The sequence below is a fragment of the Athene cunicularia genome (assembly GCF_003259725.1).
Source record: "Athene cunicularia isolate RWA chromosome Z unlocalized genomic scaffold, athCun1 chrZ_part1, whole genome shotgun sequence".
NCBI lineage: Eukaryota > Metazoa > Chordata > Aves > Strigiformes > Strigidae > Athene > Athene cunicularia.
Genome location: NW_020799142.1, coordinates 9,558,769 through 9,578,073, shown reverse-complemented (window position 1 = coordinate 9,578,073; position 19,305 = coordinate 9,558,769). Strand labels below are relative to the sequence as shown.

The window sequence follows — 19,305 nt, the reverse complement described above, 5'->3', positions numbered from 1 at the left end:
AAACACAGTGTTTCAAAATGTATTATACAGGAAAATGCAACTACTAAAGATATGATGGTGTGCTGCATTAAATGAAAGTGTAGAAAATGCATAATTTTCTAGTAACTATTATTCTTATCATCTGAATAATTCCCTGTGTGATTCCTTGTGGTATGGCTTCACAGTAGTGAAATATTCCAGGGAGATTTTGGGTAAGAGCTTTCAGCAAAGTAGTTTACAGCTCCATTTTGGTATTTAGCTTCACCTCTTCAGTCTCTTGTTTGCTTGGAAATATTGCCACATACTGGCCTATAAATAGCATTTTCAGTTCACAACCAGTCAGTACCTGGAGAAGAAATTAAGTCTAATGCCATGGTTTCACAATTAAGTTTACACCATGGAGTCTAAGCATGATTTCACAATCATTAATCTCTACACTACTGGATTGCTCACAGAGGAATTGTAAGGTTGGGTATATGATTGCCATTCTGTTACATTATCTAGAACATATACAATACAGAGTTTATGCCAGCCCTGCATTTTTATGATGCTGTCTTTATTCTGAGAGAATGGGCTATGCAACTACTAATATAAAATTAACCTATTGACTTTCTGTTAGACACATTTTAACAGTTAAACGGAATCTAGCACCTTGTATTATCTGACCATAGCATTTCAGTTCTATGCCAAGAGCTCTATGGCTAGGTGATGCTCTGGATGGTAGTGTCTAGAGGTGTAACAGACTAATAGTGAATATTTTTTATCAAGAGTTCACCACCCTTTGGGTATTCAGTCCAATCTTGCTCTTTAGGGATGTTTTATACCTTTTAAAGTTTCAGAGCTATTGGAGATTGTGCTGGAATACTTTTGTGATGTTTAAAACTCATTAGACTCCGGTTGCAACACTTTTAAACTGGTGGTGATGATAGACAAACAACAGGTCAACAAAGTCTTTGGGTCCCAAGATTGACCATTCAACAGCCTTGTCACTTGTGAATTTTACTAGCCTGCTACGAAGTTATCTAGATCATCTTTCTGGCTACTGTCATTACTGATCAGCCAATATCTGTTGAGATTACTTGTGCATCCAGTTCCATGTCTTCTAAAAATGAAAAACGGGGGCCATCTAAAAGGTGTGATTGCCACCTTCTAGAGATTTCATGTGGGTTGTCTCCCTGTGAAAAATATTCAGAGAAATGGAATCTCCATGGATGGATTGAAATTGTATCCCTTATCAACTCTTCAGCTAAGAGATGTTTTTTATTTATTACCAAATATTATTTGTTTTGAGGTGGGGATCTCTGAACATATAAGATCAGTAATCAGATAGACTAAACTCACCTGTCATAGAGGTACAATTTAATGCTAAAACTGTTACAAATAGGATTGCAATTAGATTTGCTGTTTTTATCCGTTTCAAACTAAGCAACAGCCTTCTCCTAGTATCTCTTCACATGTGATGCATCTAGATGCTAACCATCCAGATGATGCTGAACTCTCCCCAGTTTCTTAACATCTGTCCTGTACTAGGGGCATGCAGGACTGGATGCAGTGTCTCAGATGAAGCCTTCTGAGTGCTGAGCACAGGAGAATCACTTCACTGTGCCTGATAGCTGTGTTCTTGCTAACAGAAATAAATGCTCTCTTCTCTTTCTCATACAATGGGATATACTTTAAGAAAAGAAGACTCTTGAATGTAGAACTATTGAAGGGTGTATTTCAGAAGTTCAGAAGGAAAAGTTTTATTTCCCAAAGAAAAAAAGAATTGGAAGTCTTTCTGATCTTAAGTATCCTAAAGCTTTCATTCATTGCTGTACCAGGCATAGTTATTGTCGAATGGCTTGCAGTTTTTGGCCTCCCATGTGTTTACTTTTGCGTTTCAATACTTTCAATACACACAGAAAATATGAACAATTCCTGGAGAAGCATTTCAGTTCAAATACAAAAGCTCACTTTGTGTATTTACCAAAATTCTTGCTGATATGGAGATGCAGTTTATTCAGTTAGTCCTTCCTCTTGCAATCTTGGGCTGTGTTCTAACATTTTAGATTTTAATATCTCTGTAGTCTTCAGCTTTAGAAAACTCAATGCTACCAAATAAACCCCAAGTAGTACATTTATCATTTGAGAGATGGATTGCTAAATGTGAAATTAACTGTTGGATCTAGATATTTCTTAGACACCCTCTAATCCCACACTGTCTCTGCCTGACCTCCAGAGTTCTGGATAGTTTATGGCTGCAGACAAATTTATCTGTTTATCTCCAAGATAAACAAAACAATTGAAATAGAATTAATTATCCTACATAATAGTGCTTTAATTCTTTTAAAATAATGGTCCCAAGCATATTGGACTGATTGTTCTCATTGAAACAACTGCTTTGCCATTTTGGTAATTCATTCCTCTGCATAGGGCTGTGGAATTACTGTCTTTTCAGCAGTCACAAAACTTCTCTCATGCCTGGAATCTAATGGCATCTCCCTTTAGTGTGTGTCAACTGTTAATTCTGTCACTCACCATTAAGAGAGCGCAGATACTCCTAATATGCTTTTTCATAAGATTGCTGTCATCCTGGGTCCTTAGCCAAGGACCTGACCAGGTTAATCAGGGTATCTTTCTGGTTCATTAGTTCATCTGTCAACCATTTGTGTTCTCAGGTAATTTTTCTGCCAGTCAGTTCAGTTTTGCATACTGAATGCAACTAGAGCACTACCTTGGTACTAAATAGGAAGAAAATAGTAAGTCTAGAGTCTCCATTTTGTTTCTGAAATATGCTTAATTTGAATTTGAGATAGTTCAGTCCTCCTTACGTCCTCATTTTTTCTTAGGAAAAAAAGTGTGAAAAACACAGAAGCTTGCTTTAGATAGAATATGTGTATCATGAAGATTAAAGACAAAGCAATTTACTGTACATGGATATTCACACCCTAAAGGCGCATAACAACCCAGAATGTGGGAGAATGTAAAGTGATTTTGAGATATATAAGTTTCCCCTGAGATTGTTGGAAAATATTTTTGTTGTATAAAGGACATCCAGACTTAACAGTCCCTATTTAGCCAGTGGGGAAGCAGCTATTAACAGTTCCTTAGTAGTATTCTTCACCATTATATTCTTCTTTCTCTGTTTAAGCTAAACTCCCCAGTGTATGTGAAAACTTCATTTATATGTGTAACAGCGTATGTGTCGTCATTTCAGGTTAGAAATTTATTTTTTTTTTAACCTACCATACCTGCACATCATTCTTCATTATTCCCTTTACCATCACCTCATTACTTAGATCTTGAGAAAGTCTAGCTGGTTTTGTCTTGAATATATTGAAATCAGTATTTAAAGCCAAGCTATTTCAGTATTAACTGAAATAATTCTTTCTTGTCTAAATATTGTAGTATAATTACTAAAATTTATTTTTGTCTGTAAAAATAATGTCCCATGTTAGGAAGACATGTATCTTTGAATAAGGGAATGGTTTCAGTTGGAAGAAACATTTAAAGATCACCTAGTCCAACCCCCCTGAAACGGGCAGGGACATCTCTCACTAGATCTCTCAAAGCCCCATCCAACCTGACCCTGAGGAAGGGGGCACCCACAGCTTCTCTGGGCAACCTGTTCCAGTATCGTGCCACCCTCATCATAAAAAATATCTTCCTTATATCCACACTAAACCTGCCCTCCTTCAGTTTAAAGCTGTTGCCCCTTGTCCTGTCACTACAGGCCTTGGTAAAGCATCTCTTTCCATCTTTCTTATAAACCCTCATTAAGTATTGAAAGACCACAATAAGGTCATTCTGGAGCATTCTCTTCTCCAGGCTGAACAACTCCAATTACATTGGCCTTTATTTATTCAGGCTTTGCATCATTTTCATGGCCCTTCTCTGGATCCACTTCAACGGGTCCATGTCTTTCTTGTACTGGGGACCCCAGAGTTGGATGCAGTACTCCAGAGTGGAATAGAGGAGGAGAATCACCTCCCTCGACCTTGTGTTGGTTTAGGTCGTGGGACCAGAGAGCATGTTGCAGTTGCCCCTCCCTCACCCTCAGCTGGTCAGGCTGGAAGTGAGGCACAAACCCCAGGTTAAAATAAGAAGAAATTTAATACAACCATGTAATAAGCAATCTGAACAACAATAGTAGCAATGATAACAACAATGAACATCAATAACAGTGAACAAGACAAAAGATATACAGAGAAATATCACAGTGCATACAGACAGCCCTGTGCTCCCCGCCACCAAAGCCACAAAGGAAAAATCTTCCCGCACTGCCGCGCCCGGACCTGACATCAGCATGATATGAATAACCCAGCTGGAGATCCCTTCCCGCTCTCTGTTGGGGAAACTTAACCCTGTCCTAGCTGAACCAGGACAACCTCCTGACCATATTTCTCGTGATACAGCCTGGGATGCGTTTCGCTTTTTGGACTGTGAGCACACATTGCTGGCTTATGTCAAATTTTTCGTCCCCCAGTATCCCCAAGTTCTTCTCCACAGAGTTGCTCTCAATCCTCAAATCTGTGTTGTTGCTGGGGATTGCCCTTGTAGGCACCTTGTATAGGACCTTGTACTTGGCCTTGCTGAACTTCATAAGGTTCACATGGGCCTACTCCCCAAGATTTTCAAGGTCTCTCCGAATGATATCCTTTCCCTCCAGCAAATCAGCTGAACCACTGAGCTTGGTGTCAACCACAAACTTGCTGAGGATGCACTCATTACCACTATTTGTGTCATTAACGAAGACAATAATAAAGATATTAAATAGTACAGTGCAGATCCTTGAGAGACACCACTCATTACTGGTTTCCATTTGGATATTGAGCCATTGATTATAACTCTGAATACTGCCATCCAGCCATTTTCTTACTCATCTACCAGTCCATCCATCAAATCCGTATCTTTCCCATTTAGAGGTAAGAATTTTTGGGGGAATAGTATTCTTGTTGAAAACCTTGTCATGACTAAAAGGAGGAGAAATGATAAATTCCTTTCTATAGTAGCATATAAATACTATTTCAAGAGAAAAATATTTTAAACTATTTCCTTTATTTCCTTTTCTTTTAAATTTGAAACCTTTGGTGGTCAGCAAATGTGTTCTTAGTATTCTCTCCAAATATAGGAAGAGATGTAAGAAAAATCTGGGAACATGTTAGGTTACCTTAAAAGTTTCATAACTTCTCAGATTTCAAATCTAAGTATCAATGATTAACCCATATATCACACTTTTAACCTGTACTATAATCAGTGTAGAACAAGACATTAAATAAGTTATAAGATCTCAGTAAGTTTTTGAAATAAGTGACCTAGCATCTTAAACATAGGTTTAAACATCAGTTTATAAAATTGTTCATACAGATAAAATAGTATTTGCAAACTGCCCTGTAATACCTTATTTTTTCATTTTTCCCTTTGAATAACATGTATGTTAAAAAAACCCCAAAAAATCTGAAAGGCATTAAGTGTAGTTTAAGTATTAATTTCATGTCTTTATTAAAATATTATACCATATAATATAACTTTTTATACTTTGATTTACCATTTTAGTTTTGCATCACACAGTACTGGCTTAAAAGAAAAAAATGTAATTATTTTTGAGCTAAAACAGATGCCTTTTGAGATAAAACTTACTTATACTTACATTAATATTCTGGCTTTGAAGGAAACTGTGGGTGAATGGTTTGATTCCATCTTAACTGTATGTGAAAACACTTACATAGCACTTTTAGTACTTTCTGTCCTTAGCGCTGTGTTCAGGTTTCTTTCTAAGCAGTGAGAATTTACATCACACCACTGCATCAAGCTTTAAATAACTTTACAGCAAAAGTAACAAAGCAAGAAGATCACTGAAATTACATTGTCTAAAATCCAAAATAGTGAATTTTTGCATCATTGGAACATGCATAACCTTCAGTGACAAACTGAGAATGAGAAGTTGGTGGATTGGTTCATAGTAAGTGGTGATTTCCACATTACTCTCAATTTTGCAGAATAATAATGGGAAATGACCACCCAGTCTTTTTTTTTTTTTTCTTTCCCCTTCTAATTCTTGTAAAGATGAAAAGCTTTTTTGTCTAATTTGAGAAACTTTACTTTGAAAGACCTCTTCCAGTTTTGCACTATGCTGTGTTGCCTAAGAAATGTTGGTGTTTGCTTATGTCAGGATGGCAGTGTCTTTTTTATCACACTCCAACTTCTGTATGCCCTTGATCCAAATGGATAGCCCAGGTTCAAGGCCTTCCTGGGTTTCTTCTGGCAAGGAAAAGATACTGGCTAGGAGTCTGGCATTTATTTGTAGATTGTGAGCATTGTATCAAAAGCTGTACATTTGTTCTATTTTCTATGATAACAGTAAAAATAGTAGGTGACTTTCTAATTACAAAAAAAAAGCAACAGGCAACAAAAACACCCAACCAAAAAAAACCACGTTACTCTACAGTCTTATTCATTAAGAGCTCTGTCTTTGATTTGGCTGGGGGCTAGACTGCTAGTTAACATCCCTCACTCTGGCATGGCTTTCCAGTCTCTTTCAGCAGCTGAGACTTGTGTGCAAGCACCCAGTTGCTAGCTGCTGGAATGATTTACTCGCTGGAGATCAGAGACGTGTTTGCTCACAGCCACTAACACCTTTTTAGCACAGAAGAAAACCCAAACATTTTATCTTCGCTTGTCTGCCTAACAAAATCCAAATTGGTGATACTCCGAGTGACCCACCCCAAACAAAAGAGCTAATTTACAAATTATCTAATCTTGACATTTTGTAAATATTTAAGCAGATTTTTTTGAAAGGGTATTTTCATATCAGTTACATTGATTTCCTGGATCTGAGTTTCCTTAGATCTTTCCTCTCACTGCTGGCATCTTTTATCCAGCCTCTTTTCTTGTGCCTCAGTAGAAACAATAGATACTTTCAGGTTTTCTGATGGTGAAGAAAGGCCTTTTGTGCTAAAACAATGCAGTGTTGCAGTATTTTATTGAAGCAGGTAGGCTCAGAAGCTAATGCTACAAAAAGATGACAGCTTCTTCAGTTCATCTAAAGCCTTCTTACAGTCTTATCATCTGCATGACTACACCATATAAAATTCCTATCAGAGCAGCTGCTCTAGATGTGGATGCAGGCGACAATAACCTAAGTTTCTTCCCCTGGACACAGGAGGTTTTGTCTGAGACCAAAGGGGTATCTTCCTGAGTGGTTTGGATCGTAATTTGAGCTTTCTTTACATCCAGCTTTTTCAGACCCAACATGAGATGTGTATCTGATTTGAACATTTTTGAACATGATTTGCGACTCCATATTAATCACATCCACTACAAGCAAGCTATGTGAGAAGGTCTCTAAAATACTCTGTGCATGTTACTGAGCTGCTCTCCTTGCTGTAGGAGGTTTTGACCAATGTATATCTGCATGCAAATCTGTCTCACTCTGCCTGTAGGGCTGAGCTTCACTGTCCTGAGATACTTATCCCAGTTTCAATGTTTGGCATTTGAGTATATAATCTAAAGTTTTCATATGCCAATGCTAGACTAATGTTGTACTTAATATTTACACTCAGTTCTGTTAGCTTCCTAGAATTGGATTATTTTCTGAGTACAATAATGGAAATATTTCATAACTGTGCTTATATGTGTTATTTTTCATGTGTAGTTTGTAAAAAGTATTTGTCTGTGATCAAATTTGGTGAACATGTGAGGTCAGAAAAGCTTGAAAGTGTTTCTGGAGCCAACATGCTTACTGCTGGGCTCTCTGTTTCCTCAGCAGTAGTTCTCTCTGAGTACGAGCATAAGAAGAAATGTGAATTCCTTATCATTCAAGGTGAAAGTAAAACTATTCTGTCAGTCTTGATGTGAGATATCTTTAGATTGTTACGGTGTTTCAAGACTTTCATGATAGCCCTGGTGGAAATAAATGAAACACACAGCTGTAACTCTTTTTCCTTGCAGTGTTCATGAATGCAATTTTTTTTTAGATCATAATTTCTGTGCCAACTGAACTGTACTGAAACATGGAAGATCAAAGAATTCAGTTTCTTCTCAGGAATAAATTATTTAGTTGTCAGAGTTCTTACTAAAGAAGAAAATTGTGTTCTGATAGTTAGAGACTGTACACTGTACAAGCAATATGCAACAATTAGGGTTTATGTGCTTTCCCAGAGACTCTTTTCTGTATTTGATACGGTGAAATTTAATAGGAAGAAAGGACATATTTGTTCTAAACTTTTAGTGAGATTGCTTCTTCAGAGAGCTTTCTACACTATTGGGAATACAGTGTAATTTGCAAGATTAGGTGAGAGATGAAATACAAAAGTTGTCATTATTACGACCTGTGTTCATTAGGTTAATCAGTGGTATTCTTAGTAGTTGTGTGGTGGCCTATTAGTGAATGAAACCAGCAATTTTCAAACACATCTTTTCCTGGGTACTGTATTTAGGAATTATACCTACACATTTTCCTACTGAATCCTGCAATTATAATGACACATTTTTGTGGATGGATGCTTTATGCTGGTAGTGACTGATGCTGTGTGGATACTAGTGAGGAATCAATAATGAACTTGTACTGTGTATAGTTGTCTTTAAAGGAGGGAAGGGCATGTGAAGGTATATACAAAATATAGAACAGGCATAGAACGAAGTCAACCTTTCAATAGATCTTCTGTGAGCTATTTACTGTACATAGAACATGCAAGGAGTTATCAGTACAAAAGATCTGCTTTTAAATATTTCTTGTGATAGGCATGCAATGATGCATATTTACCATCTATTTCCCCAAAAAAGCATATCTTTTCACTGCGATGTTTTTGTAAAAGTGTATTTAACATAATCTTTGAACAGAGGTGAGAACTATACAATCTAGATTTCTGCAAAACATGGAAGTATCATTAAAAGACCAACCAACCTAACAGTGTTGTTTATAGGAATGTAAATTCCTAGTACATTCAAGGCAAAGGAACCCTCTGCCTGGATACAACTATTGGAAGAAAAATGCTTTGCTGTCTTTCTTTTCTTTAGCAAGATGGTATTTACTCTGCCTAGGTGTATTGAGGTGGAAACTGTAGTTCCTTGTTTTCAGATATTTGTCTCAGTTTTAAAAGCAGTTTTCCTTCCCACTGTGAAGAAAGGGGCCTGTCTGCCTCTAATGCTCTGTGATCTTTGCAACCTATGTGGTCTTTTCAGTAGTTGTGTCCCCTTTCTTGTAGCCTTGCATCAGGTCATCCAGCCAGTAACGGACATTTTCATGAAGGTGGAAGGGAACAGGAGGAGTGAAAATGGAAATGACTTACTGCTTTTGCAAGTATGTCAGGTCTTCTTGAGGTCTCCAAATGCTTGCAGGGTCTTTTGGCTCACTATTGGACTGGGCAATGAATTTATTCTAGGCACTATCCATGGAAACATGCTTAGATGATCGTGTATCTGCTGCACTAAGATTATCTGTATGTATCTCCAAACCATCAGTTTCCAGTAACACATTGATTACATCTCAGGAATCCACACACAACTTTGATTAGGAGCTTACGAACACATTGCAAAGAGAGGGAACCATGTCCTTAGGATTCTTCTGATTTTGATCTCCCTAAAATACTATAGGGAATTTGAAATTGTTAAGATTATATGAAAAAGAAATGCAACTTTGAAAGGTAGAATGCAGTATATGTACAAACTAAATGTTAACATACTGATCAGGAAAAGAGGGGATTAGTATGAAAGATGTTCTGTTTTATAACAGTTGCACACTGTGACCTGAAAATGCATGTAATTCAGTCATAAGGCAGGATTTTTTTTTCTCTACAAAAATAATTATTTAGTATTGCACATGGAAATAAGTTTGGAAGAAGAGTGAAGTTTGAAGGTCACATTTTCTACTGATGTGAAAGAATTGTAATTAGGAATATGTAAGTTGGCATTGAACTCCCTGTGTTCTGATGAATCCCTGAGCTGAATTACATTCATCTACTGCTGTAAGAATATAAAGAAGTCTATCTCTTATGTGTAGAGAGTTAAGAAATAGGTGCATTTTTAAGTGATGCTGGTCTGTTTTAATGCATCTGCTTTTCTTGCCCCGCTACAGTTCATCTTTCTGACCAAACAGCTTAAATTTGCTGATAAATTCTGTGAGATACAACTTAACAACCTTCTTCCCATCTGTACGTGCCTAAGCAAATGTATAGTTCTCCAGGGTCCAAGAAAGTCTGAATTGATGTAGCACAGAAAATGATAGGTCCAGAGAGAAATGTAGGCTACTAAGAATCAACTGGAGTCTGTTTAGGAATGCATCTGAATTCGGCCATAAACTGATTAGTTTAATTATCCATATCCTTCCATTATATCTAAGATTTTATGGATATCTAATAGGAATAAATTGTAGAATGGAAAGCAGATGTGAAAATATGTTTCTCTTAAGCCTGACTGAGATGTGGCTCAAGATATTGTTAAAGGTTATATTAGAATATGGAGACTGGGATATGTGTTACTTCATCTAGTTACTATTAACAAACTTCACTGAATATACTGTAATTTTTTACATGTGCTCAGTCATAGAACATTATCATTATCAGTAGACATTTAGATATACAAACCAGCCTGTCCCTCCATCTGTTTGCTTCAGAATACTTGGCATTTATTTTGTAACGTTGTAAAAGTCGTTACAGTTTTGCAGTTGAGATCTATTACAGCAATATCAATTTTTCATATTCAAGTTAGCTTTAAAACCAGAAGTTTGCCTTTTATTTATAACTACTTGTGCCTTGCTCTATGCTTATGCATGGAGTGGGGGAGTTATATGTGTGGAATACAGCTGGGCAATAAATAAGGTTGCAATCTCTGTCATTAGTGATAAAACCTTTTGCAATGGTACATTAAAATAGAAATATCTAGAGCACTGGATTAAAAAACAAACAAACAAACAACAAACTAAAACCAAATCCTTTATAACCAGGAATTTGCCTCTGCTTTCTGAAGTATTTTAAGGAGACATTTTTTGCATGGTTTCCACAGAAACATTTTGCAGCAAGAAGGTATTCCTATTTAAAATAAATTGTTAGCCAAAGCAGTGGGAAATTGGAGACTCTTTTAGATCTTGTGTAGTTGAATCTTTATCATTTTATTCTGATGATCATGTTCAGCTAAAAATTTGCCTGTTTGGTATATAAATTTGCCTGGTGGTATATAATTAAGTATATATTTAATGATTGTGGCTATTTTGTAGAATTAGCCAAACATTCAGAATGGCTGTTTTGGATAGGATAGCCTATTAATGTTGATTGGGAGCAGGAAGTTTTTATCTTCATTTTTCTTGCCCTTCTTTCCCCTTTTCCCCTTAACCCCCCAAAGGAAATTTGGTTTTGAACAGATTTTTTAGAGACTGATGAAGATGTTATGGTTTTTAAAATTATAGCAAACAATAAATGAGAAGATAGGTAAGGGGAGAAAACAACCCTAATCAGTTAAACTTATTAGAATTTCACAGTTATCAGGAGGCAGTAAATTGTAAATTGATACAACCCCAGGATGAGAAAAGAGGTAGAATGAAATCAGGTTCCATTTAGATCTATATAGTCAAAATTTTAACACTTACAGATACATTCAGTAGTGATATGTGGCCAAATATGTTAAACCATGTGTTTCAGAAAACTTATTACCATATTCCTTGCAATGGATTCAGACTGATGTAAAGATGGGTGGCACTTGCAGTTCACACAGACTTTTCCAGTAGTGAATACAATGCTCTGTCATGTTTAATAGTAGATGAGCACATTGAACTTAACAGAAACTTTTCTTTAGCTGATGATACTGCACATCACATCTTTAGCTATGCTTATTGAGTATATCACTCCAGTGCTGTCCCTGCTACTCTTCATGGCTATTGAATCAGACAAAAAGTCTTTCTCCAGGTTCTCAAAGCTGCCGAAAGAATGAACTCTTGGTATTTTAGAGATTTCTTTGTCTTCATAAGAATAACATCTTCAACCGTCTTTCTTTTGATGCTATGAAGCTGTCACCCTCAAGGCTAAAACTCTTAAAAGCAGGAGCTAGGACTTTTACTGCCACATCGACCAAGTTTGGGATGTAATTAGAAAATGTATTAGAGTGACTGACTGTTGCAACGGGAATAAATTCCATTGAGTTTTCTGGTTGCTCTGTTTAGTTTTCTTTCACATGAAGGTGATAACAGCAAAGAGAAAACGAGATGCCAGAAATGAGGGAAGGAGTAGGTTGAAGGTGAGGAATGGGAAGAAATTTATCAGGAAAGAGGAGAAGAGAATGATATGCTTGATAGAAGGAAGAAAGAAGTTAAGACATCCAGCAAATTACTGCTTTCTTATTTACCTTCTGAGAAACACATACTAGGTCAGAGACAACATCTGAAAACCTACATGTGCAGATAAAAGAAGGCAGCTTAACTGCGCTTTTCATAAATAGGCTGAGACTATCTGCACACAGTGACATTTAATTAGGTCAGTAAGCTGCAAGTGATTTCTTTTTTATCCTATGTTTTAGTTATGGTTGAAAAAATATTGCAGTTTGTAATTTTGTGTACTTATCTGATCAAAATTCCATAAAGTAGATCAGGAATTTGCCTACTCTGGGGGCTTTAACAGTATTCTATATATACAGTAATTTTTAATACTATTTTACTGAGTAATTAAAGAACTGGATGGTAACCTAGTCCCGTGACACATTGTTTTAATTACAGTTGTTCGCAGTTTAATTGTACACAATTTAATTACAGTTCAGGTAGAATAAAACAAGTAAGTGAATAATGGATATGTCAGCTAAAATTGGGGGACCATCAGCCTGCTCAGATGTAGCTTTTTCTTGTAGCGACCTATTTATGATACAGTGGGCGTTGGGTCTATTAGGAACCCCTGATCACATGACAATGATTGTTTAGCACCTTCCTGAAGGGACTCGTACTAGTGAGAAATTTAATATTGTAAAACAATATTTTTAACTGGTGCCACACTTCTGCACAGTTTTTTGTGACGCTGCTCTCTGCTGGAGGAATGTAGTATATGTACCAGTTCTTTACACACTGAAACAATTCAGTTTTAGTAGAGGATTAGGTGCAGATAAATGACATATTGCATAAAAGATTGTTATATACTCTCTCCCATTGACACTCTCTCCCCCAGCTCAGATCAGAAGCATAGCCTTACATGGCATACTTTCTTTTAGATCTCCACAGACATTTGCCTGCCACAATGCAACATAAATTTTGTCCTAGTATCAGACAGTGATTATTAAATAAAAGTGAGAAGTGAGTCTCAGCCTGTATAAAACATAGTGATTTAGTATACAAAGAACCTGAATTAAAAGGATCACAGTTATTTCATTTGTATAGCCTATATCATAACTTACAGTAATTAATGTAGTTAGAAGAAAATACGAAAGTCAAACTTCTCAATTTCTTTTTTTCTTTTTTTCTTTTGTGTGTGTGTGTGTGTGTATGTTTGTGAGAAGTTGATCTTGCTTGCTGATCTGAAGTAGTACCAGAAGATACCCATCCTGAATGAGACATAGGGCCTGGAGAAATGAGATCTGGTGCTTGGAGGTGTCACACACCCACTGCCTCTCTCTGGAGGCATTACAAAACTGTCATACTGAAATCCAGCAGACTTGTCTGCCAGAAACCATGCAAGAGATGACCCTGGCTATTCATTGTGACTGATAAACTTTAAGATATAAGATATCTTCTTTTTATTCTGAATCTCCCCTTTTCAGTTTCACTTCCTTCCATTCAAACACCAGAATCCTATTAGAACAGCAAATGCCAAACAAACATCCAGGCTGAAATGGTAGATCCATTTGCGATTAGTGTATCTTTCTTCTTTCCTCTACCCCCTTTGTATTCTGAAGAAGCCACTTGTTTGCTTTCTCTTTGTCTCTTAGCTGTTAGAAAGCCTTTAAAAATGCTTTTACTTCCCTGTCACAGCATTATGCTCTTTGGAGGGAGGATCAGCTGGAGTCATGGCAAAGAGAACTGCTGTTCTGGTAGTTTTATTTTGTATTCACCATACGATTGCCAGAATTATATTGTTCCTTCCCAAAGGGGGAAGATTGGTCTCTCATGCAAATCACTGGTCCTTTTCTAGGCTTTTGTAGCCTTCCTGAAATTGTTGGAAAGGATCCTTCTTTCTGCAGAGTGGGGAGGAGGAATTGCACCAGACAGGCTGGCCCCAGTCATTTTATCCCTTTCCTGTGTCTTACAGCTCCTTTTGAGGAGCAGGCACCAGGCAGTAGCTATCCTGAGTTCCCAGGGCTTCTGCTGCTCTTGTGCATTTGGTGTGCCAAATTCAGCAGCATTATTTGACTTAAATTGAGACTTGCATTGGTATGAGGGTACGCAGAATCTGGCCCACAGCCCTAACTGTATGCAAAAGTATCCATGCTCGTTTAAGCTGAACTGATAAATAAGCATTCTTCTATTGATTTAAGTCATACATGAAGATGGTACCCATTAAACAAAATTATCATGTGTACATTGTTTCAGCTCATATTTGTGGGTAGAGGTGTCCACAGATTGTTTTCACAGAGCCTTGTTAGTGTTTATGGAAGTGCAGCTGTTATCCTCAGGAATGCCCCCAAGCCTTGGAAAATCTAGCGAGAACACAGAGAATGCCCAGTAATAGTTAGGAATTTATTTTAAAAGAAGTGATGAGGTGAAGTAGAAGGAATACAGCTTGAAACAGTCTGAAAAGATCTACAGTGTGATTGAAAGTAGCAGGCATTAAATTACCTGTTTCTTGAGTGAGTTAAGCAGGACAGAAATTTTAATTTAACCCTCATCTCCACAGACATCAGCACATGCGTGCAGAGGATTATTACCACCGTCTGTTTTATCCACAGTAGTTTCTGTCAGTTGTGCTATTTTGCTTTTTTAGTGTTTAAGTGCTGCTTTGAAGCTGTTGTGTTAATTGTTAATTTAGGCTGAATCTGTGCATAGATGCCTATAGCAGTGTCAGCATGCTAAAATTATAACTGTTAGATTAATGAATGGAAGTATTAGCTCTGTGCTGGTGCAGTACATTAATAGCTGTGCAAGTTCAATCAAATACACTACTGACTTTTTCATTGTGTAATGGTATTTACCAGATCTTAGACAGACTGCTGAGAAAGATGAATGTAGTATTTCATTTTTATCTGACTTAAAAATAAGGTAACAAAATAATTTTCATAGAATATTTTATTATTATTCTTTGCAGCAGGAGAAGAGTTGTACCTGTAGACTTGACTTCACTGAAATGGAATATGAATGTGTCAGGGACATTGTAGTGAAAGGAAGGAAAACTAACTGTTGCAACCTCTGTCTTTCAGTGACATTCGTTAGACATTGTATAGTCTTGTATTCTGAATCACTAGAATTAATACTAAAAAGAAAATAAAAAGTGCTTATTCCTTCCTTTTTTTTTTTTTCTTTTTTTTCTTCACAGAACCTGAAGAAAGTGTTTGTAGAATTTAGTCATCAGGAGCTGTTTGAGTTCTATAACAAGGTCTGTAGATTTTATGATACTATAGTTTCTTTGTAAACACCTTATGCTACTCAGCAGGAAGTGTTGCCTATTTGAATTAAATCTAATGAGACTGGAAGGAAAATGGATCCAACTTTAATTAAGTCTATTGGATTTGTTTGATCACATAGAGCATTTTCAAGAATAGTCTGTGCATTCAGATATGGAATAGACAGGGCTTGGGTCATTGTAAACATACCTGGCAATTAGATCAAAAGGAGTAGCTGGTGATAAGCAATGAGGAGCTCTCTGGAAAGAACATCTTTGTGTTATGTCTTCAGTAGAAATGCCAGGCTTGTAATCCAGTCAAAATGAACTCTATTATATTTTTTCCTTGTTATTATGCATTGGAAATTCACAGCAAAACATCTGTGCATGTAAAAAAGGTAATATTTAGACAACTGTTTCGTTAAAATTTTAATATTTAAACTGCAGAAATGAATTCTAATAGCTTCATGTAAAAACAAATATTCATGAGTACAGGATTTTTTTATTGCTATGTGAATAGATTTAGTATGCATAGTTGAAGATATTGAAATGTGGAAATTTTTTTTTTGTTTGCATGTTTCTAAACAATATTTTATATGAGTGGAGTTTTTTCTTTGTTTTTTGTTCCTTTAAATAGCTGGAAACTATACAAGCACAGCTGGATTCCCTTACATGATGTTTTTGAAGACTTATTTCTCCATCACACTCCTGCCACCTCATTATTTTGAATTGAAGATAGATTGCCAAGCTGTGTTTGCTGAGGGATTCAGTGGGTTGCTTCCTGTAAAATTATATGGCTTATATCCTTTTTAGGCCAGTAACATTAGGCAAGAGTCTTTGTTAAGAGTCTGAAGCTTCTAATGGACTTTGTCTTGTTTTCTGAGCAATAGTGAAGAATGGCTTTACAAAAAAAAAAAAAAAAAAAAGCTACCCTGCTTCAGAAATATTTTAATTTTTGTCCTGTTATGTGTGTCACTTGATTCTGGTAGAAATTTCCATGTAATGAGGGATCAGGAATAAAATCTATTTTTAAGACATAAAAGTAGTAAGAAAATACACACCTAATAACAATTCAAAAGGACAGAGATTTTATTCACATGATTGATAATGCATATTGCAAATTAATCAAAATAAATTCAGATTTTTTAAATGGTTGGTTTAGTTTGGGTTATTTTAACTTCATTATCTTTGTTATGTTTTAGTTTGTGGTTTGTTGGTTGTTGTTTTTTTTTTCTAAATAACAATATCACTGATTTCAGTGTTTGCTTTTGGCACTGAGAATAAATACAGCTTCTTAGTACTGCATGCATACTAATAAATCTAAGTAGTATGGTGTGTAACCGGGGAGGGAAATCTCAAAGTATATGACAAAGAACTGAAAGTCTGACAGTCAGATTTCTGAAAGCTATTTGTTGATCCTTCCTAATGTTGTCCACCACCATTCTTACATTGAATAGCAAGAAATAAAGAACAGTCATTTAAAGGCCAAGTTATTTTCATACATTAGTTCCAGATGAATGGAGGTCCATGAGCAGTATGACAAGGTAAAAGTCATCTTAGTTCTTGTTTGTTGCCTTTCACCAACAGACAACTTCAGTGCTGCACCTTGATAATGGGCACAGTGTACAACTCTACTCCAGGCTAACAGAAGGTGAGAGGAAATTAAAATCTTCATCATTAGTTTCTCTTTCTTTCTCCTTAAGGAATTTCCTGAACAAGGCTTTTTTTTTCCAGGTGTCTAAAACAGGGATGGTTAATACCTAACCAGCCAATTTTCTTTTGAGGTCTGTTTGCTCATGACAGTAGATAAAAATGTAGCTAGAAGGTATGTCTTGAATTGCTGGTGTTTAGGTCCTCTTGTGCCAGATTTCTTACTTTGTTGCTTTTGGAAGGTGCTTGTGGGCTTTTTGTGTTGCTTTATTAGGATTGTGCTGTCACCTGTAGAACACTGAAGTAGTTTGCACCAGTTGTTTAAACTGTGAGATAATAGATTTAGAAAATAAAGTCATTAACAGCCTACATTTTAGTAAAGGGCACTGAAGAGAAAAAACACATCATAGGTCTTAACTGAAATGCCAGATGATACTGGTAAGAACACTATTACTGTGTTAGAAGAAGAACTGAGTCACTGTTGCGCAGCAGAATCTTATCTCTCTTGCGAGACTGACTGCCAAAATCAAGTCTTGTCTCAAGCCACTGGCAACTGCGCCTTGTCTTCTGAGGATATAACACTCCCACCCGCAGACATCACATCCTCAGTTTGGCTATTTAGCTTGCCAGCTCACTCATCTGAGGCTGCATAGGTTGGTATGTCTGCAGGTGAGTGCATCCCTACCTATACCTCTGCCTGACAGCATTAGCAGTGCATTGTAGTTAGCACAGCTAGGAAAATCCCCTTCTTCTTGACACTTAGGTCATGGCTTCTCTACTGGTCCTGTGGGGCCGTATATCATGGGCTAGGACATCGCTTTAAAGTGTTTTCCCCAAGTTTCCATAGCTGAAGTTCTGGAAGTTGGGTCTGAAGCAAGTTGAAGACTCTCCTGTGTGGATGCAGGACATACTAAGGCAGTTGTTCAAGCGTGAGAGAGGGGTTATGTTTCTAAGTATAGACAGGGATGGATGAAGCCTGGAGGATGGAGTGAAGGCAGGACCAGTTTGGAGTGCAGGAAATATTGGAAAAATTAGCAGGCACGTCTGAAAAAAAAAAGCAAGTCGAAGATGGAGTAGGAAGAAACTGGGTGTGGGAAAAAAAAAGGAATGATAGAGACATGGATAATCCCAAGCATGGAATTTGGGAGTTATAAAACTATAATAGAGAGAGTAGGAACACTGAAAAAGATGGCAAAAGTATATATTCAAATAAAATACTAGGCAAAGGGGGAGAAAAAACCTATACAGTAGGGGATTGGGAAAAAAAATGGGGAAAAAAAGTAAGTCAGAGATAACTATGAAATCTGTGGCCAGTTATGTAATGGTATTGTGCTAGTTTGAAAACAAACTAGTTGGAGACACCAAGTAAGAATAACAACTTAATAAGAAAAAAAAAGTATAAAGGCAGATAACACTGGGTTAAACTAACAGTCAGGATACAACCTGACACCCTGTTAATCAGGGCGGTGGTAGCAGTCTGGTAGAATGGTGGCTGCAGTCCCCCAGAAGCAGTGATCCTGTAGAAAAAAGAGATCTGCTCTTCCTCAGAAAAGTCCAGTGGTGGCTAAGCAGCTCCTGTCCTCTGGGAATCCAGTGGAAAAGAGAGGCCTCTGGTATTCAGAATCTCAGGTTATATCCAGGATGGAATGCTGGTTTTCCCCCTCTGGGTGGAGCATCTCACAATGGGATAATGAGTCATGCTGCATGGCATTGATGGGCCAGCAACAGAAAGATAGTCGGGGGGGGGGGAGGTGGGGTGGGAACAAGGAAACACTGCCCCACCAGATTTCCACAGCTCGTGAGGGTGGTAATAGAATACACTGCAACCCAGGACATAATCCACCCCTTATTCTATTATCATCTACATCATCCCAAATCCATACCTTCCTTAAACTCTACACACGCCCCCCCACATATATATATACAATGAAACCCTACACACGGTTCTCACCTAAGATTAGGTCTCCTTGTGGTACACAATGGGTTTCCCCATCTTTCTGCATTACCCAGCAAGTGTAACCAGGTCCTTGAGCAAAGACAATCCCAAGGATGGGTTTGCCTTTACCTGAGGTGGGATTAATCCCAACAGTCTTTCCTTAAATACCTCTCAGGTGTACCACAGGGACTCTATCTCCATCCACTGTGTGCAAGGGTTCAAGACTCGGCGGGACCAGCTCGATTGATGGACCCTCGG

General features: G+C 37.2%; 1 protein-coding gene across 1 annotated transcript in view; it reads left to right on the top strand.

The window, feature by feature from the left end:
• Positions 1-19,305, top strand: part of COMMD10 (COMM domain containing 10) — a 127,533-nt gene that overhangs the window by 94,922 nt on the left and 13,306 nt on the right. The window contains exon 4 of the mRNA XM_026865879.1: positions 15,396-15,455. Coding sequence (XP_026721680.1) covers positions 15,396-15,455 — 60 coding nt within the window. The remainder of the gene's footprint in view (positions 1-15,395; positions 15,456-19,305) is intronic.